At 36.3% G+C, this 27,753-nt stretch overlaps 3 protein-coding genes across 6 annotated transcripts; 2 read left to right on the plus strand and 1 right to left on the minus strand.

Annotated features, from left to right (window-relative positions):
- On the minus strand, positions 34 to 14,574 carry LOC18776513 (lysine-specific demethylase 5D). Of its 2 annotated transcripts, none has more exons than XM_020563728.1 (34): positions 14,486 to 14,574; positions 13,018 to 14,408; positions 11,909 to 11,966; positions 11,651 to 11,773; positions 11,058 to 11,115; positions 10,840 to 10,976; positions 9,753 to 9,911; positions 9,568 to 9,654; positions 8,454 to 8,636; positions 8,102 to 8,254; positions 7,823 to 8,014; positions 7,663 to 7,728; positions 7,357 to 7,452; positions 7,112 to 7,198; positions 6,823 to 6,939; positions 6,533 to 6,740; positions 6,387 to 6,451; positions 6,186 to 6,244; positions 5,964 to 6,095; positions 5,711 to 5,870; positions 5,298 to 5,633; positions 4,358 to 4,540; positions 4,172 to 4,233; positions 3,552 to 3,630; positions 2,915 to 3,064; positions 2,681 to 2,814; positions 2,320 to 2,434; positions 2,162 to 2,235; positions 1,919 to 2,063; positions 1,542 to 1,691; positions 1,029 to 1,124; positions 850 to 945; positions 536 to 744; positions 34 to 443 (listed from the first exon to the last, which is right to left on the minus strand). In XM_020563728.1, the coding sequence occupies exons 2-34, from the start codon at positions 14,352 to 14,354 to the stop codon at positions 194 to 196; spliced, it is 5,556 nt and encodes a 1,851-aa protein (XP_020419317.1). In that variant the 5' UTR covers positions 14,355 to 14,408; positions 14,486 to 14,574; the 3' UTR covers positions 34 to 193. The 2 variants fall into 2 exon arrangements, with proteins under 2 accessions (XP_020419317.1, XP_007210437.2); XM_007210375.2 differs by having other exon boundaries at positions 13,018 to 14,381; positions 14,486 to 14,564.
- On the plus strand, positions 16,419 to 18,054 carry LOC109949295. Its single transcript, XM_020564607.1, has one exon. It carries the CDS (start codon positions 16,451 to 16,453, stop codon positions 17,960 to 17,962), a length of 1,512 nt encoding a protein of 503 aa, XP_020420196.1. The 5' UTR covers positions 16,419 to 16,450; the 3' UTR covers positions 17,963 to 18,054.
- Positions 19,259 to 27,578, plus strand: LOC18776587 (probable serine/threonine-protein kinase At5g41260). Of its 3 annotated transcripts, none has more exons than XR_002271693.1 (12): positions 19,259 to 19,762; positions 19,923 to 20,059; positions 20,453 to 20,671; positions 20,752 to 20,969; positions 21,899 to 22,034; positions 22,680 to 22,813; positions 22,922 to 23,027; positions 23,819 to 23,904; positions 24,307 to 24,495; positions 24,940 to 25,095; positions 25,672 to 25,792; positions 26,854 to 26,962. XR_002271693.1 is itself a non-coding variant. In XM_020563979.1 (12 exons), the coding sequence occupies exons 3-12, from the start codon at positions 20,590 to 20,592 to the stop codon at positions 27,097 to 27,099; spliced, it is 1,467 nt and encodes a 488-aa protein (XP_020419568.1). In that variant the 5' UTR covers positions 19,271 to 19,762; positions 19,923 to 20,059; positions 20,453 to 20,589; the 3' UTR covers positions 27,100 to 27,578. The 3 variants fall into 3 exon arrangements, 2 of the variants coding, with proteins under 2 accessions (XP_020419568.1, XP_007209958.1); XM_020563979.1 differs by having other exon boundaries at positions 19,271 to 19,762; positions 25,679 to 25,792; positions 26,854 to 27,578; XM_007209896.2 differs by lacking the exon at positions 19,923 to 20,059 and having other exon boundaries at positions 19,437 to 19,762; positions 25,679 to 25,792; positions 26,854 to 27,542.

The raw sequence follows: 27,753 nt of genomic DNA on the forward strand, positions 1-27,753 counted from the left end.
AAAAAATTATCAGAATTCCAAACGCTGCAAAAGGATGGCAAAAGAAAATTTTACCAATCATTATAGCTTAAGAAATTAGGGCTACCATCTGTCCAAAATTAAAAATTAAAAATTAGGGCTATCTACTTGAGCTGAAGCAATAAGAATCAATTGAATAAATTAAATGATTGCTAACAATCAATTTTTCATGTTGTTATTGTTGCAAATGAGAAAATTGAGAGAGACTTTCAAGCTCGGCACGTCTTTTGGCCGCCCTTCTAAAAGGTTTCCGATTTCGCCACCATAAACGCTCTATCCCACTAGAACACCTAAAAAGATTGCTGGGATCTGTAATTGCACACATCTTTTGGTTTAGATCAGACTCTACTTTCTTTAGGTTCGTCCTGCACTTTGTGTGTGTGGGCGAAGGCGTTTTAGGCTCTACAAATTTGGCATCAGTACATCTGCCAAAGCATTTTGGGAAACCAAGTTACTGAAAAAAGGCACAGCAGTAATTGAAATAGGATGAAATATATTTTATAGGGACCAAACTGACCTCTCATGATCCACCCCCGATGCTGTAGAGACCACTTCAGTCTCTTGTGCTCGAGGCTCGCATGCAGGGCAAATGTAAACCTCTGGTGCGGAACGTAATTTAAGGCAATCAAAGTGATACCACTCATCACATTGGTCACATGCAATCATCGCCCGCTGATCATACGGCTTTCGACATATGCAATAAAGCATACTCCGAGTTTTCAATAACTGCACAAGTAAGCACAATTGTTTTTCTGGGGGGTCAGAGACCAAAGCACAAAAGGTTAACAAAAGGCCAAGGCACCCAACTAAGATAAGGACCAATTGTGTTACCTTAAGTTCCTTCTCCATACGAACAGGCAAGTTTTCACCCTCCAAAACAAGTTCAAAAACTTTACCCAGTGGTAGAGCCCCAGAATCTGCAGCTACCTGTGCACAGAAGAATGATGTCAAGTAATAGAAAGGGCATAGAGAGAGAGTGAGAGAGAGATCATATTATCAATGCTCTGAACCTTCTTAGCATTATCTGCCCACTGCAAGCCAATACACTTCACTTCTGTAAGTTTCTGCCTATAGTAATCTCCAGGTGGAATATTCAAGGCAGCTCCCTACATAAAGCAAACCATATGCAACATCTTGAGCACACTAAATCAAGAGATGCATAATCCATTAACACAAACTAAAGCATAAAATAGAGGTTATTCTTTCCCACTAAAGTGCCTTTCCTTGATAAAGGTTGCTCTTGCAGGAAAATCAAAAGTGAACTCGCACCAGAACATTTATGAGCTTTTTCTTTTTCTTCTTTAGTTTATTAAAGCAAATGAAACTCCGTAGCCATTTCTTGGTATTCAGTATTTGTACACAAGTATAGAAACACTCGATCTAATAATCAATAGTTGGAACATAAACATACCACCATTTAGATTAAAGAATTTATCAGAATGGACTGAGAAATTGTTGTGCAAAAAATCCATCTTGAGACCATAGAATGCACTTTAAATTCAACTAATACCAGCAGCACATACCTCTTTTAAATGCTGCTGAATCTGTTGGATTGTGGGCTTTTGTGAACCCTCCAGTGACTTATTGACTTTGACTTTCCATGAGTATCTTGATAACACCAACATAAGGTTGCAATCGCCTTCATGATCATGTACACCTTCCATTTCTCTGGCCTGTATAACAAAAACAATTTCAATGATGAAGACATGCCAACTTCTGCCTACATCGTGGTTATTCCCCTCATGAGACTATACTAAGACTGGCTACTTTCGAATCCTTTAAAAGATATGTAGCTATACTTGTATTATAAAATATTGCAAAACCCATGAGGAAGAGGAGGTGATGGTCCATCATACTAAGAAAAGAATTCAATACTACAACAAAATGCTCCTTAAGATACCTTTAAAGCTGTGCTTAGTTTTCCAAAGATGACACTCAGATCTTTATCAGAATAAGCTAATGCAAAATCCACTATTTCTTTCAAGCGGGATTTGCATGCCAGAGCTTTCTTCATGACTTCTTTCAGTACCTCGTTTTCTTCAATACTGTAAATACAAATCATAATAAATCCCAAAACTTGAAGATCAATGCATTACTAAACAAGAGTTAATTCAATAAGAGCAAGTATAGCACACTTAATTACCAAACACAGAAATCTTCTTCACCGGATATATGTTCAATAATTTTTTGCAGTTCTGGACGCATCCCTCCAAATTTCTATACCATGCAAAAAGAATCTTATTAAAGATATTACCGATACAAGCTTCCTTACAAAAAAACACAAAACAACTTAATACATACCAGACTGCCTCCATTTTGAGAAGTTGTTCCACATTCCAGATATCGGCAACAAGGGCATACAAACTTTGCATGTTTTGCATCTACTATGGAAGTTCCTAGACACCGCCCATGGTAGCTGTTCATATGAAATATTTCAAGTTAAAACTTATAACAGAGAGGGGAAAGAATCTACAGGAATTGTGTTTCTTGCTTGAAATTCTTCACAGGAAAACAACAAAGTACTAATAATAAAGTACTAATAAAGACTGATGCGCAAAATTGAGATTGAGATATCAACCCACTGTGAAAACAATAAAGTACCAATAACAACATTCAAAGGTGAAGGACCTGCAAAACTTTGAAATAGCAATAAATACCTTACCAGTCCTTGCACGAAGAACAAGTAAGAAATTCCTGATCCAGAGAACCACTGGAGCAGCACGCATAATAACCACTCTCTTTCAAGCCATGCGGCTTATCATATATGTGCATAGATCTATCTAGAGTCTGACTCATCTGTGAATTAATAGAAAAGATTTCAAAGTATCTGAGATGGTGCTAGAAGGAAAACATTCCAATCAGATGTAACATATTTGAAAGAGTTTTAGTTTGAAACCTTTTCTAGAGCACCAAGCAATGAATCCTCATCTTCAATTAGACTCTTGACAATATCCATGCACTGTCGTTTCCAACTCTCAACCCTTCCAACTTCAGATATGATCAAATCTAGTTCTGTGCAACTGAAAGCAACAGAAACTCCAAGTTCCTGAATGTGATTGAATCATATTAGGCATTTGGCCAGGAAGTTATGCCAATTACATAATTGAGTGCAATTATCAATCAATAATACAAGAAGAAAAAGCAGCCAAAAGCTCTGCAAGGTTTGCCAAGCCCAAAGTGTTGTAGACTTCAACAATCATAAAAGTCATCATTTATAATCAATCATCAAATATGCTGAGAACATTATACATACAAAGCACGACAGTTATTCACAGTTGTTGCATTTTAAAAAAAGCATAAATGCAGAACTGCAAGATGCAACTAGCTACCCAGTAACTAGTAAGAGTCTAATCTAAAGGTAAACACCCTATATAATAATCACCCACCAACTAATTCAAAATAACCTAAAAATTAAGAGTCATCTCTGCGCATGCAGTGCATGTGTAGGAGGGCTAATCATAAAGAGAACAATATCAAACTTAGTGATTTCTGAAGCACTAAAGAATGTACAAGCAAACGAATTGACATCATACCTTTAGCTGTAACATTAGTGACCAAGATCGTTCCCCCGGCCTTAAACTGAAAAGTTGATGCACTTGCTCAAGCCAACACCTACAATACAGTTAAATGACTTGCAATAAATCTTCATGGTGATGAAAGAGAAAGGTCTTTAAAATTAAAAAAATTATGTATTTTTAACCCTCACATTGAGAAACTTATAACCAAAAGTTAAGTTTTTTTCAACCCCCAGACTGTTACATGCTTATTGCTGAGTTCAATGGTTTATGTTTCCCCCATACTGATCAAATGGACTAAAAGTAAAAGCAAGCACTTCACCTAAAGAGATCATAATATGATATGACCAGACAACACGCCCCTGACTCAAGCAGAACTCTGAAGTTCTAGAATATAAGTTTTGAGAACCAATTAATTCCAAATGTTCTCTTTCCCTCAACTTGATAATTAAACATCACAACATTGCTTAAGACATAAGATCAACAAATCAAATACATACTGAACCACTAAAAGCAAAACTGAACTAGTTATTTCTATCAGTCTTTAGTAGAACCAATAAAATGTTACCAAATAAATATCGAAAATAAGCAAACAATGAATTCGTCAAACAATTATATCAAACAAACTGCAGCCTCACTTGTGTTTCTGAATGGCACTTTCAACTTGACCAAACATCAAAGGGAAGGAAACACTAAGACTCTGCAACAGAAGATGATATAGTTTAGTAAGACTTGGACAAGTACCAAAGTATCCATGTATTGAGTTCAACTGAATATATAAGAATATAAATATGAAAAGACAACAAAAAGAACGAAGATAGCACCTGAGAATTAGAAAGAACTTCTTCAGCTTCACTTAACTTGCATCTTCCAAAATTGCATGATGCAGAAATAACCTTTGTAGCATGCTTAAGCCATTTGACCCCATCAACCAATGAGCACCACAGTGCACTGGAGGCATATGTACCGCATGAATTTTCTACACCATTCATCAAACCATCCACATCCTACAAGGAAAATGACAAGTCTCTGTAAACTTTGACGTACAGAAGAAAGAAAAATAAATTGTGATTATACAATTAAAACACGGCACACCAGAGAAAAAAAAAACTTCAAACCTACTGCCTGCAGGTGGCACCCATGTCATTCCACCATAAGTACCAAGGTGGCATTAGAATCACGGATTTTTTTTTTTTTTTTTGAAGTTGGTCAACACAATATGTATTTACTCTTGCTTAGCAACTTGTGTCTTGTAATTATATTCATTTTAATTGCCTTGGTACTAAAAGTATAGTTGATCACTTGATTGTGTTGGTTGGGACTTGGAGAGTCATTCATATAGGGGTCATTTGGTTATCTCCCGTTTTGAAGAAGAAAAACCATAAAGAGATGCGAGAAAAAAATAGAAAGATAGGAAACTGAATACAAAAACCTCAAGCTCAAAACCAATTACATTTTTAGATACTCTACATGGCAAAAATTTTGCGACCAAAAGGATTATGAATTTCAAGCACTTTGAAGATGGCTAGATGTTAGTAGTGAGCATGGAAGTGAGGGGAATAATAATGAGTCTGGTGAGAACTCTTCCAGCAGTCTTAAGTTGAGTTCGGTAAGAAATGTATGGGAAAAGTGGTTCTCCAAGCCACAACTAAAAGTTAAGCATCATATTAACTTAACTCAGGTAGGTAAGATATAGAGAACTCATGAAAAGTTGAGCACAGTCATGACATAAAACTTGGTTATTGCTGGGTTTAAAAGTATCACCTCAAAAGAAGGAGCACCCGTGCAGAAAGAAAGTGCCTTCTTACACCATTGCAGCATAGAACACACATCCTTAAGTTTTGCAAGCTCGTCAAAGTCAAAAGCAAGAGATAAACCAGTGTTCTCCATGGATTCTATTCTTTTAACTAGACTTTCAATCTTGGAAATAAGACCATCTCTTATTCCATCACCACTGATCCTCATATCGAATAGGCAGCTTATATCTTGCAGTAGAGAGAAAGCATCATGCTTCCATTCCTCACAGTTCATTAGAACAGTCTCAAGCATCGTTTTTTCTTTCAAGGATACATTTATACACTTTGACTCTGAAACTAATTCCTGCAACATCAAAGCATATTGTCACCTGTGGGTCTATTGATCTTTAGCAAAGAAAACATACAGGAGACGTCGAGAACCTTCAAGGTGTCAACATTCAGCAAAGAACTTGAAGCAGGTACCAAAGGAGAACAAGTCACCAAAAATGGCTCTGAGCTCCTCAACCAGGCCATAGCTTTTGATAGTGTATCCTTGACATCAAGGAGAGAAGGTAAATTCACATATATGTCTTCCGAACTCCTACAACATTCAAACTTGATAATTAGAAACAAAAAATGAACTTATCCAAAAACCCCAAATGCTAAAAAAGGACATGTAGAGCATGTAAAGGACCTAATAACATCCTCAAAGTCAGATATATGGGCCTCATGTGCAAGAATATATTTTGCTCTTTCCTCCCATTGCAAGGCAGCATCCAGTACTTTCGACATATCAACGAATAACTTCTCTCCCTCAATATGTAACCTGAAATAGTAACACCAAGAACATAGGTATCATACAATCCACTGCATTTAGTCTCCAACTTGTAAAAGGCATCAAGGTAAAGAAGCATACACTGCTGCCTCCATTATCACTTCTTGAACGAAGTCCAGAGACAATTTAGTATCTCGCATCTGCATATATTTCATGTAAATTATGTAATTTGAGTGTCTAATTTGAAGTTCAGGCACAAAAAACAAAAAAAGAAGTGAAAAAAAAAATCAGGGGGGAAGGAGGGGGGAGCGAGGGAGATGAAAGACACTAATAGTAACTTACCCTCAGCGCCTTTTCCCTGCACCGAGCCTTCTTCAACTCACACTCTACTAAAGACAACTGATCAACTGATAAAAACAAACCTAATGTCAGAAATAATAGAATATTTCCTTATATCCCTACTGAAAAAAGTTAATATATGCCAGAACCTTTAATTCTCAAAGATGCTCCATCTTTTAGAATAAGCATTAGCTCATCAACTGCATTATTTTGATCCTCCCTTCCATGACTGCTCACAAGAACAGCATCAAAACGAGAAATCCAAGAAACTGCATCAGTGTGGTACTGACTCAGAAGCTTCAGCTCTGGTATGTTAACAGTAAAACCATCCAGCTCTTGAAGAAGCACCTCAACGTCCTGCAGAAACCGTATCTCCATAAGTACAAGTACTTGAATATCACACAAATGATTGGAGTAACCTATTAACCATATGGCTAACCTTAAGGCTAATATGATCCTTCAAAATTTCACCACATCGCACACGACATGATTCAGCCTTCCCTAATAGATCTGAAAGCTTTTCTACATCTGGGAGTTGAACTTGGAGCTCCGAACTCTGTTTATTAGAATCAAATTTATCATCCCAACCACCAAAGACATTACACAATCGCAATCTAAATTCTAAAATAATAAAAATAATAAAAATAACTTCAATTTTCAAATAAGTAATAAAAATGAAACATAATATATATAAATATAAAAAAACTGCATGTAATAGTCATCATGACCTCCAACTTCAACTTGTAAACAACATCAACATCAATTGCAGCAGGACGTTTTTCTGAGATGCAATTTCTTATGCCTTCCATCAAGACCTGCCGCAATAATGAAGCCAGACCATAAATAGTTTTCCATATAACTGAGAAAATCTACTAAAAATACTTTATAGCGGCTATATTATTGTGAACTCATGATACGCAAAAGCGTATCAGGCAGGCTTTACTATAATTGGAGTCTGAATAAAGTAAACTACCTTTGCTGATGAAATTCTTTGTAGTAAGTTTTCACTTTCCTTCACATATATTGGAAACTCACAGGCTCTGGAGTACAGCAATTCCAACTCAGATATCTGAAGTGACGATGTAAACAACAAATTCTTATCAATTATAAATAAGTAAATGAGATATCATAATATAATTGAATAGTGCTGTCAATGTACAGAAGACACCAGACTCTCTGCACAATTTCTTCACGTCCAGGTTTGACCAAAAAAGAAAACTGAATTTTTAAAATCCTGTTAAATGAAATATTCAGCGAATAGAGCAAGCAATAGAAATACCTTTGGGCATGATGACATAGCAGACTCAATGTCCTGTATCAACCCCCTTGCCTGTTCAGCATAATTCTGTATAAAATAATCACACCCCTGGTAAGAGTCTTAGTTGGCAGGCCAAGGATAAGCACATTATTACAATTACAACCACTCACAAAACTGTAACCTTCAAATTAAGATGACCAGGCTCGTAACAGGGCACCGCATCAAAACTCAGCAACTCATTAATATATTCCAAATGAGCTCTCTCTATACCGTTGCCACAATGAGACGACCAAGTTTCAATTTTAGATAGACAATCTCTTACACCTTCAGCCCATTTCTGAGATCGAATCAAATTTTTTGCCATTTCCCGGACCTATATTCCAAAGTAAAAGGAGATAAGCATCATTCTGCTAGGTGAAACTTCAAAAGTAACAGAAGAAAAAATCAGTTAAACACTCACAGGATTCATCTCAGAACCAGCCCAAAGAAATTGTTCAGCCTCCTTTAATACAGAAACATACTCATCTCTCAAAAACGGACCCTGAGAAATCTTACATGAGCGCAAAAGCCATTTTTCTGCAAGTTGAGAAAAAGTAGAATGGCCCCCTTTGACCTACATGCATTACATGGTCTCAGAAGACTAAATTGCAGTCTAAAAAATCCACATACAAAAGCATGGGCACCACATTTGTTGAATAAAAACAATCATACTGAGCTTGCTCAGGAAAAAACATAGATTAAAATTAAAAACCAAAAGGATATCATAAACTATTAGCAGAACATTATTGATTAGTGGAGATAAAGAAGTCAACCGTTTTTTTCAAAGCAGTCGGTTCATCAGGGCATGAGATTTGCCTTCTTAAAGTCCTACTTTCTGTTGTCTCCTCGAAACAATGTTTATCCATTGCAAGCACCAAGTCATGCAACTCTGCCAGTGTATGACGATATAGAAGACGAAGTCTTCTGGATTTGCATTCACAAAGGTGTTCCCAATGCTGCATAAAAGGCAAGTATGTTCAGTCAATTGAGAAGAAAGCACATGAGTAGCACCAAGCTTGCAAAAAGGAAAGACCAAGTTTAAGAGAGACTTCCAACCATGTTCATAACTTGATTTTCATAATAATCATAATAATTTAGCAAGTACTAAAAGAGAATTCTTAAGAATGACAAGAAAACATGATCATAAACAGCAGGTTCTAGAGAGCAGATAATGGATATCAACTGTAAAACATATAATGAGGTACAGAAAACAGTTGGACCCAATACCCCCAGAAAATGAGGAAATCTAATTACAAATATCATCAACATCTTTGTTTGGATGTTAAAAGATTAAAGAACCACAAGCATGTATAATGTTATATTATACTTTATTTAAAGTTAATCAAAGTTCCAAAAAGAAAACCCTTTGCAATTGGTTTGGTAAAAAGGACAGTAGATGGAAAAGTGAGGGGATGAACTGCCCCTCTGAGCCCACCAAACTTCAGCAGTCCAATTATGGGCGCATAGGGGAAGGGAGAGAGGGGGAAAAAATTTTGGTTTTACCCTCTTGTCCGCAATCCACCTATTTAAACTAGGGTATATTGTAAAATTATATTTTTATTATTTCATTCCTTTCTGCTAAACAAGAGAAGGGAAATTATGTATCTTTGCTTTCCGTCCTTTATCCCTTCCTCATGATGAATCCTCTCCATCCTTCTTACCAAACACAGTGTTACTGAAAATTGAAGAGTAATCTTTGTTGATCTGTCATTTCATCATCCCAACCAACTTAAAACTATTGTACAGACATGCTCTTACCTTTATCCATTCCAACTTTTCTTAAAGTAAGATCCCATGCAAGGTTTATATGCAGGGATTATGAACACAACTTATGGCCACACTGTATTTGCATAAATTAATTCTAAACAGAGTCTGAGAATCGCATACCTCCAGACATACAAATGCGGATGGCCTACAACGACAAACGACAGCAGAAAGATAAAGATATTGTTTGCATATAATGCATGTAGGATCCTACAAAAACAGCAGGAAATATCATTATCATATGAAGATTACCAAATTTTCACCATGCTATGCCCAAAAACTAGGTCTGATTGCATTATGGGAAATACCTCTTCGGTACCAACATATTCAGGGCATTTCCTAGAGGACATAAGAGATGATTTGATGATCCCTTTTCTCCAAAGGCGCTCCCTCCAGGTTTTTTCCTTGCTGTAAACTCTTGTCAATTCTTTCTTCAAATAAGGTGTTACTCTGCTGTCACAGTCACTCTGCATAAACCAAAAACAAGATTAAGTGCATGAAACGTCCGAGTCACTTAGGTACCTGGAGCATTGATGTAGAACGAACTTAAAAGGGAGGCAGCAAGCAATTAATAGCAAATTTAACAATGATGACAAAAGGCAACTACTCTGCAGCATTTCTATGACTGAATGCCACATAAGAAAAGAATTTCAAGCGGAAAACAAAACCATTTGATAATAAAACATGAAAATGCTTTCTATCAAAGTACATTGAAAATGTAGGCTAAGGTATCCCATGGACTATCTAACAAACATTATTATGCCTTCAAAACACATTATTACAGTACCCAAGGGATACTCCAAAATATTATAGCTGCAAAGGTCTGCAAACTTTTATGAGTTCTTTCTGAAGATTAACATCAACCTACACACTATAGCCTGTGATAGCATCAAATTTAAAATTTTAACATACAATGATATACAAATAGATCTAAAATAAAGGTTCTTGGTCACAAATTTCATCGGCAAGCAAACAACGTTATATAATATAAAGTTAAAAACATGGAAAAGTATCTGTATTGACACAAATTTCATCGGCAAGCAAACAGACCTTGCATTTATCTTGTATTATTTATTGCTATGTTATATAATATATAGTTAGAAAGTTGTACAACTGAACATGGAAAAGTATATTTGTATTGACACAGATCTGAGAGCATCGTAAACTGAATCACACTGGCCCCAAAGGCCGTTGTTTCTAGAAAAAAGACAAAAAACATCAAGGAAATATTGGTAATATTAATCAAACAATGGATTTTGACACACTAGTTTCAGGCTTTGTTGTTTGCACGGGTATAGAGAAACATTGGATCTTCAAGTCCTTTTACTCTTAGCAAGTATCATTTGAATTCTACATGAACCTAAAAGCAAATTTTCTTGTGAGATAACTAATAACCTTGGCTACCACGCAAACAAGCTCCTCGTGAGACAGAACAGCAGTTTTACGATAAAGCTGATACAGCCCTGCTCCAAACCCACCATGAGGTAGCCAGTCCGCAGGAGCAAAATTGACAGCTTCTGCACAATTCAAACCTGAAAAAGCCAAAGCCAAAGTGTTATTCCTGCATATTAAATTAACTGTACACTATGTCAACTGATCATTATCTGGCATACCGAGATTAAAACCTCCATGGTAAGATCTGGGGAAGGTGATGACAAAATTGCCAGGCTCCTAGCAGAGAGCAAGTAGGAATATTACCATATCAGGATGGAAAACAATAAATCATCAACAGTTACTAAAAATACAATGAACAATTTAAAATACATATCTATATAATTAAAGTTGAAAGGAGAACTGTAAATACTGTTTTGCACATACTTAAAGATTGCCAAAATTGGCAGGGATATTATATTTTGGTTCATACAACCTGAAGCCACAATGCCTAATTGTAACTTCTGTAGAAATGCAAAGAAATCAATAACCTTACAAGCTCTTAATTCAAAAGTCTATAGAGGACCTCACCACTTTTCGTTGAAAAAAAAGGGGGAGGGCAAAAACAAAGGAAATCTCTAGCAATATTCTTTCTTAATAAGTAAAATATCTACCCACATGAAAACCATGAAGGTTTTCAATCGTTTCCCCTTTCATATCCTTCTGTGAGAAGAACTGAGATTAGCAATGTTTATTAAACTTCTGTAGTATTTTTTTGTTAATTACGGAGAAAAGGTTTCATTAACTGAGGATATAGAATACAAAATGCTCAAACCTGTAATACACTATATACAGGAACTCCATTCTCTTGCAAAACAGATGGATTTAACATGGTGACGAGCTGAAAGAGCAAATCAGGTTGCGCATCAAAAAGATCAGGAAGACTGTTACGCATCACCTACAGAAAGCAAGTCAAAATATGTTCACGGTTCGGCATCAGAAAGAAACAACTATTTCGATGGCACATGAAGAACCAACGGAAACAATGGTGATACATTAATCATAAGAGAGCTGTGCAAGTAATGAAAGGTACCTTCTCAAATGCACTGGCTTCACTACCAGGGACGCTGTACCAACATTTTGGCTCTCCCCTGAGAACAAAATAAAGGAACTGAATACAAATTTTGAATAAAGCTAAAGTTGAAATCATCCACCATCAGTTCAAGTAAAGGGGAAAATATCTTATTGCTAAAAGTGAAATGTCAATTTGAAAGAAGCCCTGCCAGAAACCTTTTTAATAAAAGCATCAATAGATTGTCATGAAGAATAGGAAAAAACTGATCCATCATGGAGAGACACCATAAAGATTTCCTACCATTTTTTTCAGATTTTTTTAAAGAAAAGTTGTGAGTTATGCAAAAGTCTTAACGTATTCGAACAGCTCAAAGCCACATAAGTCATAACCATATATAGAACTTCAACTGTGAAATACTAAATTTGCAAAACTAGTGAAACAATTAAATGTCTTTGCCAAGAGATACAAAATTATTTTTTACTCAATCAGTGAACTAACAATAAAAACGATGATAGTGTCATTATCACCCTAAGACAACCACAATGATACTAGGACATAGCCGAGGTTAGCTGATTGTTTCATTATTCATATAATTGTAATAAATAAAAAAGGTTATTTTGTCCGCCAGAAGTGCTTTAATGCAATAACAATTTCACCAAGGAATCTACACTAATGTTGATTGTATGCTACACTGGGAATAATTATAGCTAAAAAATTACTTCCAAAGGTGTACATAAAATGTAAGTGCTGCACATATGTTTCCCAAAAACGTCTCTTGTCCTCTCTCTGGTTATATCCTACAAGAGTTTTTTTTCCTTCTCTTTTTTGTGTTCTGTGTGGGGAAGAAGGTCTACTCGTCTTCCCTTTCTTATTTTTTTGTATTTTTTTTTTCTTCTTATTATAAGCTCTTGCATATCATGTGGTGACCCCACATAACTTTCTCTCAATCACACACACACAAACCACAAGCTGTTGACATCTCATCTTGCTCCACATAATGTGGACATCTTTACAACTCAAGGCCACTAATAAGCAATTTACTTGGATAATTTATTGTGCATCTGAAGCCAAAATTGTCTCAAGTCAAATATAATAATTAAAGGAATGAGATACAAAGATATACATACCAGTGCAAATAATTCATCGAGTAAAAACAATGATCTTCAAAATGCCAACAAAAAGATGAGAACAGCATCCCAACATACAGCCAAGGCACCATAACACCAGCAATGTTATGATGAACAGTTCTAAGCACTGACCCTTTCAACTTGGGCAAGTTATTCAGATTCCATGGGCTACCACAGTATTCATCCCATATCTTGGCCTCAACTGACTCTGGTCTCTGATCATTTCCACGTGGAAAACCGCTCCCATAAATAGAAGTGTCCAAGTCACTGCCATACATAACTTCAACCTCACCAATGGAACCCTCCACAATTTCCCAAAACTTTTTCTCTATTTGAACCCGTGATGCAGATCCTGACCCAAACCATTTCCTCTTCGATCGATTAGCCACACGCCTAAAAACTTCCAGCGAGAAACGCTTACCAGGCACAAAACCAAAACTATCTTTGTCAGAATTCAAGCAATCCAAACAATACCAATTCCCAGGTGGGACCTGTTTCAATGGTGGAGAGAGACAATGAATGTGCCACCCCTTATTGCACCTGTCACACAAAAGCATCACTTCGCCGTGCAACCCACTTCTGCATTGTTCGCATATCTGATCATGCTCCTCATCCTCCTTCTCTACCTTACAGACCTTAACTTTCTCACCCTCATTATTGGTTCGCCTCCTTTTGGAGCTGGAACATTCAACATTTTGTTCACTCCTCTTCTCCTCATGCATACCCCTTTTACGACTCCTAACCACCTCTTTGTTCAGCTTATTATAATACTTTTCATAATCATGTAAATGGTCTCGATACAATTGACACAGTACATGCTTCGAACACTCCGAAATCTTTCTCGCTGGCCTCACAAAACGAGCAACCTCGCCCCACTTCTTCCCCTTCACAACCTTATCATACCCTCCATACCGCTTCACAGCATTAAACAACTTACACAAATCCAACTCCTCCCCTTCAAAAACCACCTTCTTCCTCAACTTCTTCCCACAATGGTCCTCCAAGAACCTATTGTACTCCAACTCAAAAGTCTTGGAATCACACGAAGCAGGCCGTACCTGCAACTGATGAATGGCTTGCGTTTTCGTGGGGAATGTGAATGAATCCAAATCCAAAGCAAATGGGGGTTTCCAGTTCTTGGGTGGAACTATCCTACAAATCCCATATAACTCAGCCTCTGGCCTGATCTTATATATATACTCCAAAGGGTCTCTAAATTCATCCTCAGTAGGATAATATACAGGTGCAGAAGGTATATTCAATGATCCAGATGCTGAAACACTCAAATTTGGACCTACCACTCCCTTCTCCACAGCCCTAGGTCTTCCTTTCCCCATTAACACCACTCCACATACACACACAACCTATGCATACACCATACATATAACTACCTACATAAAATTAAATTAAACCTCGCAATACTAAAAGTATCAAACCGGAAAGGTTTCTAGGGTTTTGCAGAGCGTACCTTTTTGAAGATAAATAGACAGTAAAGAGTGAGAGAGAGAGAGAGAGAGAGAGAGAGAGAGAGAGAGTGTGTGGTTCCGAGCTTTCTCTCTCTTAATAGTAAGTGCTGCGTTTCGTGGTTTGGTCGTGAAAAAGAATGCGAGGGTAAGTTTACGTATTAGGGCCTAAAAATGGTCAAATTTACGAAAATGGCAACGCCCTTTTTCAAGCATCGAAAATGGTTTTCTCGTTATTAGATTTTTGCTTTCTTCTTTAACTTGGCCGTATGTTTCGTCGTTATTGTGTTTGTCTCGTTTGGTCATTTTTGCCGTTTGCATCGAAGAGAGGATTCCTTTGGGAATCTTCACGCGCAGCGGGATGGGACGGCTGAGAGTGTGGCAGGGGTTTAATTAACGGTCCCGATTTAGTCGTTTGTTTTGCCTTGCGTTTGAAAGCGTGTTGGTCGCACGTGCGTGATGTATCTTTTTAATTTTAAGCAACCGTACGGCTGTATCCGGCCTCCTTTTGGGCACACGTGTAGAGATCTAGAGTAGATAGGCCATTCATATTTTGCTAAATTTCATTTTTGACTCAGTAGGTTTTCAAAATTTCAATTTTGGCCCTGTACGTTCAATTTTGGCAATTTTGTCGTTGTAACGAGAGAATGAGGGGTAAAAAATGGAGAAAAAGGAAATAGAGGGAAGGGAGAGGCTCAATGCGGGTTGGGGAAGACGAGAGAGGGACAGCGATTTGGTGGGTTGGGCACTCGAATTTTTCTCTCTCTTCCTAGTTTTCTTAAGTTTTTTTTGTTTGTTTTTTGTTTTCTCTTTTCTCTTTTAATGGTACTAGCCCATTGACACATGTGCGGGCACACATACGCCATTATTTTATTTCTTTTTTAAAATTAAAAAAATAAAAGAGATTTTGAAAAAGACTAGAGGAAAGAGAAATTTTTTAAAAGAAGCCAAAATTGATAAAATTGCCCTTATTTATTTTTGAATTTCTTAATAAATCCTTTACATTTGTATGTATTTGGTTTTAAAATTGAGAGGTTTTTCTGTCTTTTTTGAAAAAGCTTTGGCTTTTTTCAAAAGTGACATTTTTTTTGTGGCTAAAACCTAAATTTACTAAAGTAAATAATGGGTAATTGTGTTCTATAAAAATATGACATATTATCTGATTTTGTTTTAAATTTTAAATTTTTTAATATGAAAAAATGAGAATTTACTATATTATCCTCATTTAATTAATAATTTCAATTCTTAATGTTTGAATTAACCAATGAAATTTTCTGGTATTTTCAATGTTTCACCATTCTCTGCCTTTTGCTTTATATATATAAATAGATGAAGAGATGTACAACTAGACGAAGAGAGTGGTGAGAGTTGGAAGAAATATCATTTCATCCTTTTACATATATTGCAACATTTTTTAACTAATGTACTCATTATCATGTTTTGTTATAAAGAAGCTCATTTACTATGCTTTTATTTTTGTATAATTCATTTGTGAGTATTTATATTCGGGCCTTGTGACTTATCATCTTTGTGTTTAATTTATGAATACTATTATTACTAAAAAAAATAAACGAAAAATATCGTTTACAATTTGAAAACAAAAGGCTACAAACCAAAACTTTTTTTTGTCGATGACTTTTGAGTTCCAATTAGTATTTACAGAGATTAGAGAGCCTCAACTTGACCTGCTCATGATGTCAACAGTGCCTTTCACGAAATTGCTATAGGCGTTTGTGTAATCTCAAAGAACAAAAAGAAAACTTTTGTTTATTTTTGTCAAACATTAATAAGCAATGGCAACCACGTTACTAATGTTGTTAGTTGGAAGACATACGCCATGATTTTCGTTTCAATATAATATAAAATAAAAAAGCATTTCAAACAAACAAATTTAAAACAAAATATATATATATATATATATTTTTTAATCCCCACTACTCACCCATACAAATTATAAAATTCAAAAGTATATGAGCAGAGCCAAATGTCCATCTAGGTTGGCTAGCCTCATTTTCCCATTCATGGCCTCCAATTACAACAAACCCAAGAAACCCTTTTCCTCTTCTTCATCAAAACTATGCACCATTCTTTTCTTCGTTGTCCTCTTCACCATCCCAGCTCTTTTTCTCTTCCATACATACACCACCTCCACTTCCATTTGCACCACTTTCCCCACCCATCCCAAGCTGTGGTCCGGCGATCTTCGTACCGCTCTGTTTTCATGGAACCGCCTTCCCTTTCTTCACCATCAAGACCACCCTCGCCTCAAAATCGCTGTGTTCTCCAAAAAATGGCCTCTTGGCACTGTCCCCGGAGGCATGGAACGCCATGCCATCACTCTACACAAAACCCTTGCCCTCCTCGGCCACCAAGTCCATGTCTTCACCTCCCCACAAGAGCTGATCAAACATCATCCTCCAAGTCCTTCGTCACCGTTCATCCATTTCCACGAGGGTGAGCCGGGGATTTGGCGTTACAACATGGCATGGGAACAATTTTTGGAGCAAAACCAACGTGAAAAATTCGACGTGGTTCACTCTGAAAGTGTGGCGCTTCCTCATTGGCTGGCCCGGGGCCTCCCAAACCTTGCAGTGTCATGGCATGGCATAGCCCTAGAGAGCTTGCACTCATACATCTTCCAAGACTTGGCACGTAACCCTAGCACGGAGCCTATGTCCCCATCTTTCAACAAAAGCATACAAGGGTCGGTTCCAAAGGTGTTGAATGAGATTAGGTTTTTCCAAAACTATGCACATCATGTTGCTACAAGTGATAGTTGTGGAGAGATGCTGAGGGATGTGTACCAAATACCAAACAAAAGAGTCCATGTGATAGTCAACGGTGTAAATGAAGCTGAGTTTGGTCAAAATAGTAAAGTAGGCCACGAGTTTAGATCTAGAATTGGCATACCACAAAATTCTAGTAATTTAGTATTTGGAGTGGTTGGAAGATTAGTGAAGGACAAAGGCCATCCTATACTTTATGAAGCATTCTCTAAGCTCATAGCTAAGTACCCTTCAAATGTGTACTTGATTGTGGCCGGTTCGGGGCCATGGGAGCAAAGGTACAAAGATTTGAAGTCTGATCGAATTCTAGTACTTGGTTCTATGAGTCTAAGTAAGTTACATGCGTTTTATAACGCGATCGATATTTTTGTGAACCCTACACTTAGACCACAAGGTATCGATCTAACTCTCACGGAGGCGATGATGAGCGGGAAGCCAATTATGGCATCAAGGTTTCCAAGCATCAAAGGTACTATAGTTGTGGAAGATGAATATGGTTTTATGTTTTCTCCCAACGTGGAGTCGTTGTTGGAAGCTTTGGAATTGGCTGTGAATGAAGGGCCAAAGAGGGCAGCACAAAGAGGAAAGGCATGCTTGGAATATGCAAATTCCATGTTTACAGCAACCAAGATGGCATTAGCATACGAGAGGTTGTTTCTTTGTATAAAAAATGAAACATTTTGTACCTACCCTTGATTAATTAAGCTCTAGATTTATTTCTTAGTTTTAACTGATTTTTCCACTTTCCATAGGAACTTCAAATTTGTATTTTTTTAGTTGGGCTTGAGTGCTTTCCTTTTGTGCAATTTGAGTTTGGTCCAGGGGCAAATTTATTTGGTAACATATTAGATTAATAAACAAATACATATGTCATAACATGAGTAGATTGACAACACCCCGTAACTTGAACACTCCAAAATAAGATCACTATTAATAGTCTCTCTTTATTTTTTTTCTTTCTAAACGGTTGACCAAAACACTCCATTAGTGCAATTAGATTAAAATATTTTCCCTCTCTTTTTGGAGGAAAAAAAGTATAATGATAAGAATGATGCTGATAGTTCTGATATTACTAAATTTGAATTTGTTAATTACATGATGTGATTAAAAATACATGATGTATTTGGAGATATATTCTCATGCTAGATATACTATAAGGACAAAAAAAATCTACATATAGAAAGGTGCATCTGATTGAATTTTGTGGTTAATTAACATGATGATTTACTATGATTGAGACCATCAACAACCCGATTTGCTTGGCTTATTGATGCCCAAATTAATTTAATATGCTACGTTGATGCCAATTCTAGAAGTTCCTTAGCTTCCAATTAGAATGTTCCAGTAAGATCCTAAATACATAGAGACAAATTTGATTTATGTGATGCGTACACTAATGATTAACATAATCCAATTTTAAATCCAAAGTAAACCATTTCTTGATGAAGAGTTTCTATTTTTATGTTTTCTTCAATTATTTTTATTTGGAAAAAGAAATAATGACTTCTAATAATATTAAATGGAAACATGTAAATATTGTGGTTTTGATGGGTAGAAATCATTCGGAAAAGAATAATATCTCACGACATCGCCGCCATTTTGAATTAATGTTGATTTAATTTTTTGTTGTCCAAAATTATAGCGCATCAACAAACGTCTTTGTTTTCCCACTATTTTTAAAAAATAATAAAAATTGCATATAAAATATAATAAAATGATTGTGTTTCAAAACCTAAACCAAAAAGAAAAAATCATAAAGAAAAAAAAGAGTAAAAAGTAGGGGTAAATACACATAACAAGAATTGTGCTCGACCTCATGGCAAAGTATTTGGCAACAATTTGGACAGATAGATTACTACTTTTATTACTTTTGTGTGTTTCCTATTTTATGTTTAAATTATCAATGTTGGTTTTTATTTAAATTTTTTATTTATGGATTTGTCTGTTAGGGGGAGATAGTTGGGCAATTGATTATGGAAACTTATTCACTAGGGGGTGTGAAAATCAGAAAGATGGGGTCATGTCGGTGGAAATAGGGAAATGTAGGACAAATCCCACACGCACACACCAAAACACACCGATATAAAAACACACAAAAATAAAATAAATAATTTTAAAAAAGTAAAAATAAAAATATTTCACGTTTTTTAATATATACAATTCTCATCTAAATCTCGAAGCTCTGTCTGTCTGTCTGTCTGTTTCTCTCTCTCTCTCTCTCTCTCTCTCACAGCAAGTTTTCTCATACGCAGAGAAAGCAACGCGGAAACGACGAAGAAGACGACGACGACGACGATTTCTGATTTTAAAGTCTCTCTCAACTCTTACTGTCTGAACTTACTGTTATTATATTTTAGAATTTCGTAAATTCAACAAAAAAAAAAGAAAAAAAATGAGAATGAAATAAACAAGGACAATAGACCTCCTTGCTTTCGTTGCTTTTGACCGAATCGAGGACGAGGACTTTGCTTGGCTCATTCATTCATTCAATTTCAGGTTCTCAAAGCTCTTCTCGAATTTTCACTTTAAACAAATATATTCTTGCTGTTTTTTCGAGTTTATATGTTTTGAGTACCATGCTGTGCTTTGCCGTTGGTGATCTTTGATTTGAGTTAAAAGGGTCTCTGTTTTTGCGTGATTTTGGTTGGTGGGTCAGTGTGTTTGGTGCCAAAAGGAAGAAGCTTTTTGTTTGGCGTTTGAGAGAACTGGGTTTTGGCTTAGTTGGTAGGCTGTGGACTCAAGTTGACTAGCTCGGATCATAGTGAGTTGACCCAGATTGGAATCGTTGGAGAGGTATCATTTGTTTAGCTGAAATGCTGAATATTCAGTGATGTATTGCTTGTCTATGCCTTTTGAAATTTCTTCAGTGATGCCTACTCTACATTGTTTCTCTCTGTACAGAGTTTAGCATTAGTGTTAGGACTAAAGTGTCCCTTGACTTGAATCATTGAAATTTGAATAATTTGTCTTGACATTGATTGCATCTTTTGCTTTCTGTGGAAAGGAACATTTGAAAGAAGCTGTTTTTTTCACAAAAAGAACAAAACGATTGTTTTTTGAGGAAGCCTTTTATGGGCAGAATTATTGAAGTTAGTTTCAGATATCGAGAAAATGAGTTGAACTTTGACATGGGCATTTTGAGGTTTTCCATATAACCGTAGATTCTGAATAATCAATCTTTGACAGGTCTTGCTCAGTGAAGGGAACTAATTGGGCTGGCATTGAAGGTGGATGGAGGTTTTGGGTTTTACAAACTTTGGTAAAATTTGAAATTTTGAACCCTCAAGACTTCCTAGTGTTTGCTGTCAAACTCTGAGACTGGGATGGGCTGTGGGTGTTCCAAACTCTCTGTCTGTTGTTGGGGTTCAGAAATTACTGAACCAGTTCTTGAGACCCATAGCGTGGGTAAGAATGTGTAGCTTTCATTTTTCATTTTTTCTCTGTATATCCGATTGCAATATCATAGTTTGCTTTTCTTTTTGTAGAAAATGAGGAGAAGAATGAACTTGACTTGCCTGCATTCCATGAGTACACAGTTGAGCAACTTAGGACGGCAACCTCAGGATTTGCTGTGGAGAATATAGTTTCTGAACATGGGGAAAAAGCCCCAAATGTGGTTTACAAAGGGAAGCTTGAGAATCAAAGACGGATAGCTGTCAAAAGATTCAATAGATCAGCTTGGCCAGATGCCCGGCAATTTTTGGTAAGCATGTACTGACTCCCCGATTATTCTGATGTCATTATGACTACTTCCACAAAAGTTCTTTTATGATCAACATTCACAGATTTTTCCATATTTATGTTCTTTTCTGTTTTTTGACCGATTCACAACATTCTTGATATTGCTGATTTCTGAGTAACTTTATTACATCTTTCTCATTTTTAAAACTGTATGTAATTGCTCATTGCCCTTACCACTACAAAAATTGTTAAACTATTGCTTATCCTATTAATGATATTTTTCTCCCCAGAAAAGGAGTCTGCACTATGGCTTACTTATGAGTGGTTCAATTTTTGGAGCATGTTTTGAATTTGAATACCCTACTGACTTTAAATGGTTTAATGATGTTTGCATCTCATGGAATAACTCAATCGTCCAGTTTGATACCACTAAAAGAATTTAATCCCCAATGTATTTTTATTATCATCATTTATATATTGTGGTAACTACTACCATTTGCTTTAATGTTCCCATGATAGTGATCTTGTTTAGGATACACGCATTCAGTTGAATGTTCAATATACACTTAATGGCCTCCCCCATTCCCGCGAAGAAGCCCCAAAAGCAAAATTGTGTTTTACAGCCCTCTTTTACTTTTTTTTTCTTTCCTTTTGATCAGATCCAGCTATTCTAGTTTGGGGAAAGGGCATTATATCTGGTCTATTTATGGCATATAATAATGGACTGATGGATTCATTGCCATTGATCAACCAAGTTAGTTTAATTTAAAATTTTTTATGAAATGCCAACGTGCTCTCTTTACTATCTTCATGAGTTCTTTCATTTTATGCAATGTCTACGTGTCTGCACAGCCATTAATGTAGTATTGGTTTTTTTTTTTTTTTTTTTCCCATTTCCTTGCATTATGAATTTTGTATTTCTTCCTCTGACCTGACCTTTTACAATTTTAGGAAGAAGCAAGGGCTGTTGGGCAGCTTCGGAACATCCGATTGGCAAATTTACTTGGTTGTTGCTGTGAAGGTGACGAGAGACTACTTGTTGCTGAATATATGCCCAATGATACATTGGCAAAGCATTTATTTCATTGTAAGTCCATTAGTTGCTAGTTTTTACTTTATATTTGTTATTTTATAATGTAAACGCCTTTAGTTTTTTGCATTTCATTTTTGTATCCAATATGCTCTTAGTAGTGACTGAAACATTTTAAATATGAATCTGAAGTTTTATCTGATTATCTAACTATTAACATTTAACTGTAGTAATCATAGTTTTCCACTATAGGCTGTTAAGGGTCTCTTTTAAAAATAAAATTATGAAAATGTGGTGATGTTTCGAGTGCTATATATATTTTTTTTTAAAATGATCACTCCTGTTGACAAGATGCAGTAGGTTCTTAGTTTGGCAGTTTCCTTTGGTCAATTCATATTTTCTTTTTTCAACTTCTTAAAGCGTCATATCATTTGTTGTTTTGAATATCATTGATGGCATGTTGGGATCAGATGCAAAACAACACTCAAGATGATTGCTATGTTTGGATTTTGTTTGTGTTTCCGCCTGCAAGTCCAGTTTTCATATCTGTTGGAAGTATTAATGAATCTATTTCCCTTTATCTTTGACATCTGTTATCTACTCATACTTCTCCACTGTATTCTATGTGCCCCTTTTATTTAAACTTTTTGGTCCTCAAAAGACACAATTTTTAGTATTGCGTTTGATTACGTATTGTATCAGGGGAAACACAACCCATGAAATGGGCAATGCGGTTACGGGTGGCTTTATATCTTGCACAGGCTCTTGAATATTGTACCAGTAAAGGACGTGCCCTTTATCATGATTTAAATGCCTATAGAATTGTGTTTGATGATGTGAGTATCTATCTACTTTCTGTTTCTTCAAACTTAACTTAATACTGTCATTTCTGCCCCTCATTTGTTGTTTGAGTCTCATACGAATTGCTCTTACTAAAACCTCAGGATGGCAACCCTAGACTTTCATGCTTTGGTATGATGAAAAACAGTAGAGATGGGAAAAGCTACAGTACAAACCTGGCATTTACTCCTCCCGAGTATCTACGGACGGGTATGTATCTTCTAGAAGTAAAATTTCTCAGCTTTTGGCATTTATTCATTAATAACATTTTTGGGTTCTTCATTGGACCAGCATGGCAGTTGAACCTTTGTTACCATCTGGACACTGATATTCAGATGTTACATCTGATGTTTGCCTGTTGTGACTTGTGATGTTATGTTTACTTGTTCCCTGTTTTCATCCTTTTATTTATTTTTTAGTTTCGTTAAGTAGGTTATTTTGTGGGTCCAAGATGGTATTGTGTAATTCAATTTCTAATATGGTCTGGAATTTGACTGAATACCAGCTTTAGTCATTTGAATTTTTGTTTCTCTTATGATGTCCATAGTTTATATATCTCTCTTCATTATGTAATATACATCGCTTGATAAAGTAGGGGTAATTTGTTGAGTAATCTGCAAATATGGCATTTTATAAGGGAAATTCAATTTGGAACTCAAATTCTTATCTCTGTATGTACTCTTGCACCTACATACAACACAAACACGTGTGCATGCCTGCCAAACATGATTCTCTTTAAACGTGAAAGTACTCTGGTTTCCATCTTGTATAGTGGATTTTGTTGCTGTCAGTTGCAATGGTCTACATGGTTGTTATCTGAGCAGTTCTTCTGCTACATATATGTTTTATATGTTTCTTTTAAATAACATGCTTCTGTTGCTCTTGATTTCCCACTCTCCATGGATGTTATTTGGCCAGTCTAATTTCGTTCTCATATTCTAGGGGGTGTTTATTTGAATGTTTATTTTATGAATACCATATCTCTCTCATCTTTTCTGTAGGAAGAGTTACGGCAGAAAGTGTAATGTATAGCTTTGGCACCCTTTTGCTTGACCTTCTCAGTGGGAAACATATTCCTCCAAGCCATGTAAGTCTCTTTTGCAATAAGACCCTTAATGCACCACCTGACGGTTTCCTATTCCTAAGAGTAAAACGGGAGAGACTAGTATTGGGTATTAGTAATTGTGCCATACTGGAACATTCGTTGATAGCCATGATTATGGAAGTAATGACCACAGGTATATTAGTAATATGGCTTGATTCTTCAACCTCAAAAGAATATTGATAAGTAGTTGATGGATGTTGTTTTCCAATATCCTTCCCATTGAACTCTTTAGTAGGTTGAGTTTTTCAGGGTTCCTCACTGACCTTGAAAAGCATGTGACTCTGGTCATAGGAATAACTTTGTGATTTTTCTTTTCTCGTTTGAGCTTTCAGTTCTGAGTTCCATGTAATTGCACATCTAATGTTCAGTTGCACAATGTTCTAGGCACTTGATCTTATTCGGGACAGGAATCTTCAGATGCTAACAGATTCTTGTTTGGAAGGCCAATTTTCAAATGATGAGGGAACTGAGTTAGTACGTTTGGCTTCACGATGTTTGCAATATGAACCCCGAGAGCGTCCTAATCCAAAGTCATTGGTTGCTGCTTTGGTTCCTCTTCAGAAGGATACAGAGGTTGGTTTTTCTTTATTAACTTGTCTCACAAATATTCTTATTGGTTGGTCTTTTCTTTCAAAGTGGTTGCACTATCAAATTTTGAGATTTGGTTACTATTTCTATCTTTTTTTGTCAGAGACTGGAATTCAGAATTGGAAAGCAAAAAAAATACAGCCATATTTAGTGAAAGTTTTTCTTTCTAGAGCCTCAGTTACGAATATAATTTATATCATACCATTTGTCTGTGGGGTGTACCATTAATAAGCCTTGAAGAGTGTTTTCAATGGGTCCGTTAATAATGGCATAAGATCCAGACCTCATTCTATTATTTATGTTCAGTTTTTACTCATTATAGACATCCTCAACAGCAACCCATGATTAGTCAATGTCTGTGCTTGTATTGAAACATTGCATGGTACTTTTTTTTTTTTTGCAATATAGACTAAACTTTAAATTCTGCAGGTTGCTTCTCATGTATTGATGGGTATACCACATGGGGCAGCAGCTTTACCTAATCTATCACCACTTGGTGAAGCCTGTGTGAGGAAGGATTTGACGGCCATACATGAGATCTTAGAAAGCATTGGATATAAGGATGATGAAGGTGCAGCAACTGAGGTTCGTTTCTCATATATCATATTTAAGGAATAGCTAAGTCTCATTATATCATTATATCATATAGCTTTTCTGAACTTCTGCGTAATCAATTGTAATAAAGTTTCAGCTTTTTCAATTCTGTCAATATTTGTATTATGTCACAAATTCGTTTTAGTTTATGATGGTGGTGTTGCATTGACCTGACATATGTCGATCCTTCAATGGTACTTGTGCTCAGTGACATGAAGGTGCATGTCTAGCCCCGAAAAAAAAACATTGAGAATGCATGAGAGCTATTTATAACTGTAGTTTCCATAATTCCTGGTGTCATAGAAGCAATCAACCCATGCCATTTTGTTAAGTGGCATAAAATCAACCAGTGAGCTATACAATTAACCTCTTTGTTTTATTCATTGTGTGACCCATGTTTGCTTTTTCACTTGCAGTAGGCACATTTTAGATAATTGTTATCTTCATTTTTTTAAATATTTAAATGATGACCGTTAAATGTGGTTTAACTCATGCAAACTCTGTCAAGCATCAACCACAGTGATAACCAGTACTCACAGATGGTATGCTAATTGGTGTTTTTTCTAGCTTTCAGCTTTCATTCCAAATGTGGACCAACCAGATGCAGGAGACATTAAACTCAAAGAAAAAGGGTGACGTTGCTTTCAGTCATAAAGATTTCAGGGCTGCAATTGAGTGTTACACCCAGGTCAGATTTAAAGAATATGAAGTGTCACCATATAAACCAGATTTGGCAATCAAGTCTCAGACTTGCATGATCATATAAATTAACTTTACTGTATATGATAAAGCCTATGGAGTGGACTAAACTAAAGTATCTCCTGTTGCTAATGGAGCTGAACTGAAGTAAAGATTGAAATTAATTGATATTTTTTTACCCTTAATAAGTTCTGTTTTAGGAAGAAAACAAGTAGAATGGAAACTAGACAAGAAGATTCTTATCTTTCCTTCCCGTCTACATGCAATATAACACTAGGGAAAGTGGCACCCTTTCTTTCCTTTTGATATATGCCAAATCGCTAAGCTGTTCACCTTGTAGACCGAGGAGATATAGAAAGTGTTTTGTGCGTGATTCATAAGATTATTTAGTAACACCAGTATATTAGTATATTTCACTTAGCCTGCCTCTTCCATGACTTTCCGGACCAACCAACGACTTATGGCTCTTGTATAAAAGGGATCCCTCAGGGCAGCCCAGGTCCTCATTTTCCCCTTCCTCTGTATAAAACAGGCGTAAATGGTCAAGAAGGGTGAAGAGGAGGACAGTGATTCCGTACCATCAGAGAAATGAAAATACAATGAGACATTAGATATTATTTTACAATTTTATGGTGCGATATGACATTTTACTTATGCGGATTTTTGCTGGAGGTCGGCGTAGGGTACTGAGCCTAGCTTTTACTCAACGTGGGGCCAAAATCCTGCTGTAATTGGCCCTGTCTACTCGGTTAGAGCTTGGCCCTGGTACTAACCCTTTTTCCAATTAACAGTCCTTGAGGTTACAGAAAAAGAGACGTTTGATTTGTCCTGTTATTATAGAAAATAGTTTTGATGGTTGAATAATAAGAGATGTTTCCTAGAAAAGGTTACAGTAACCATATTTTGATTGGTATCTCAAACCCGACTCTTTATGATGTTGGTTTCAGTTTTTTTATGGGTCCACCAGGTATATTGATCCTTAAATCCTTTACAGATTGAAAAGGCAGCATATCTGCCAGCTATCTGACAGTTTGTTCCTTTAACCTGCAGTTTATTGATGTTGGAACCATGGTTTCCCCGACAGTTTTTGCACGCCGTAGTTTGTCTTATGTGATGAGTGACATGCCACAGGAAGCCTTGAATGATGCATCACAAGCCCAAGTGATTTCCCCGGTTTGGCACATTGCATCATATTTGCAAGCTGCAGCTCTTTTTGCACTTAGAAGGGATGATGAGGCACAAGTAGCCCTCAAAGAGGGTTGTGTACTAGAAAGTAAAAAGAACGCAACCGCTTGACAATTACAAACGGGAATCTCTTTCCCTTCTAATGAACTGCTCTTTTTCTGAAAGGATGAGCACGGGGGTGCAAAACACAAGGATCTCAATTTTTTGGGCAAATTAATCAGAGGCTAATCAGTCTTGAAGCAAGCTGCAGAGTCGAAAACAGAAGTGATCCTTCTATTTGCATGACTGGTTCATTTGTTGTCGTCTTGAAGCATTCTTTTGCAATATATACTATTGGATGGGGTTGGTTGGTTTGGTCTCTTTGGTGGGAGTAAAGGGGAAAACTTTCATTGTTGTTTTTTGAAAAATTTGCCCTTCATTGTTGTTCACTGACCTGTTTCCAATACAACAATCTTGGGAAATAATTATGATGCATTTTGAAATATTATATGTTTGTAAAGGATCCAATCTGTTGTTTGTTGTCGTCGCATTGAAAGGGTGAATAGAGAAAAAAAGAAAAGAAAAATGCTACTGGCATGTTTGTAATTTTATGTACCGTGCTTCTGCTCATTTTTAATAAAATTTGTTGTTTATTGTGAAATTTTGTGTGTCTGGTCTGGTGTTAGCAATTTCCACTCAAAAATCAGTAAATTATAAAGAAATTTAATAATCTAGGAACACGGAAAGAAATTACAAAAGCCAAGGAACAACGCTGGACGCCAACAT

The sequence above is a fragment of the Prunus persica genome, chromosome G5 (genome assembly GCF_000346465.2).
Source record: "Prunus persica cultivar Lovell chromosome G5, Prunus_persica_NCBIv2, whole genome shotgun sequence".
NCBI lineage: Eukaryota > Viridiplantae > Streptophyta > Magnoliopsida > Rosales > Rosaceae > Prunus > Prunus persica.

What these genes read in the sequence shown, in the direction of transcription:
- LOC18776513 (XM_020563728.1), bottom strand. Translation starts at nt 14,354, where the DNA reads ATGGGGAAAGGAAGACCTAGGGCTGTGGAGAAGGGAGTGGTAGGTCCA. An exon ending in TTGTTTGCGTGGTAGCCAAG is followed by an intron (nt 9,912 to 10,839) that starts GTTATTAGTTAT and finishes TGGTTTATGCAG; the next exon opens with AGTGACTGTGACAGCAGAGT. An exon ending in GGGCAGATAATGCTAAGAAG is followed by an intron (nt 946 to 1,028) that starts GTTCAGAGCATT and finishes TTCTGTGCACAG; the next exon opens with GTAGCTGCAGATTCTGGGGC.
- LOC109949295 (XM_020564607.1), top strand. Translation starts at nt 16,451, where the DNA reads ATGAGCAGAGCCAAATGTCCATCTAGGTTGGCTAGCCTCATTTTCCCA.
- LOC18776587 (XM_020563979.1), top strand. Translation starts at nt 20,590, where the DNA reads ATGGGCTGTGGGTGTTCCAAACTCTCTGTCTGTTGTTGGGGTTCAGAA. An exon ending in ATAGAATTGTGTTTGATGAT is followed by an intron (nt 22,814 to 22,921) that starts GTGAGTATCTAT and finishes CTAAAACCTCAG; the next exon opens with GATGGCAACCCTAGACTTTC. An exon ending in AACATATTCCTCCAAGCCAT is followed by an intron (nt 23,905 to 24,306) that starts GTAAGTCTCTTT and finishes ACAATGTTCTAG; the next exon opens with GCACTTGATCTTATTCGGGA.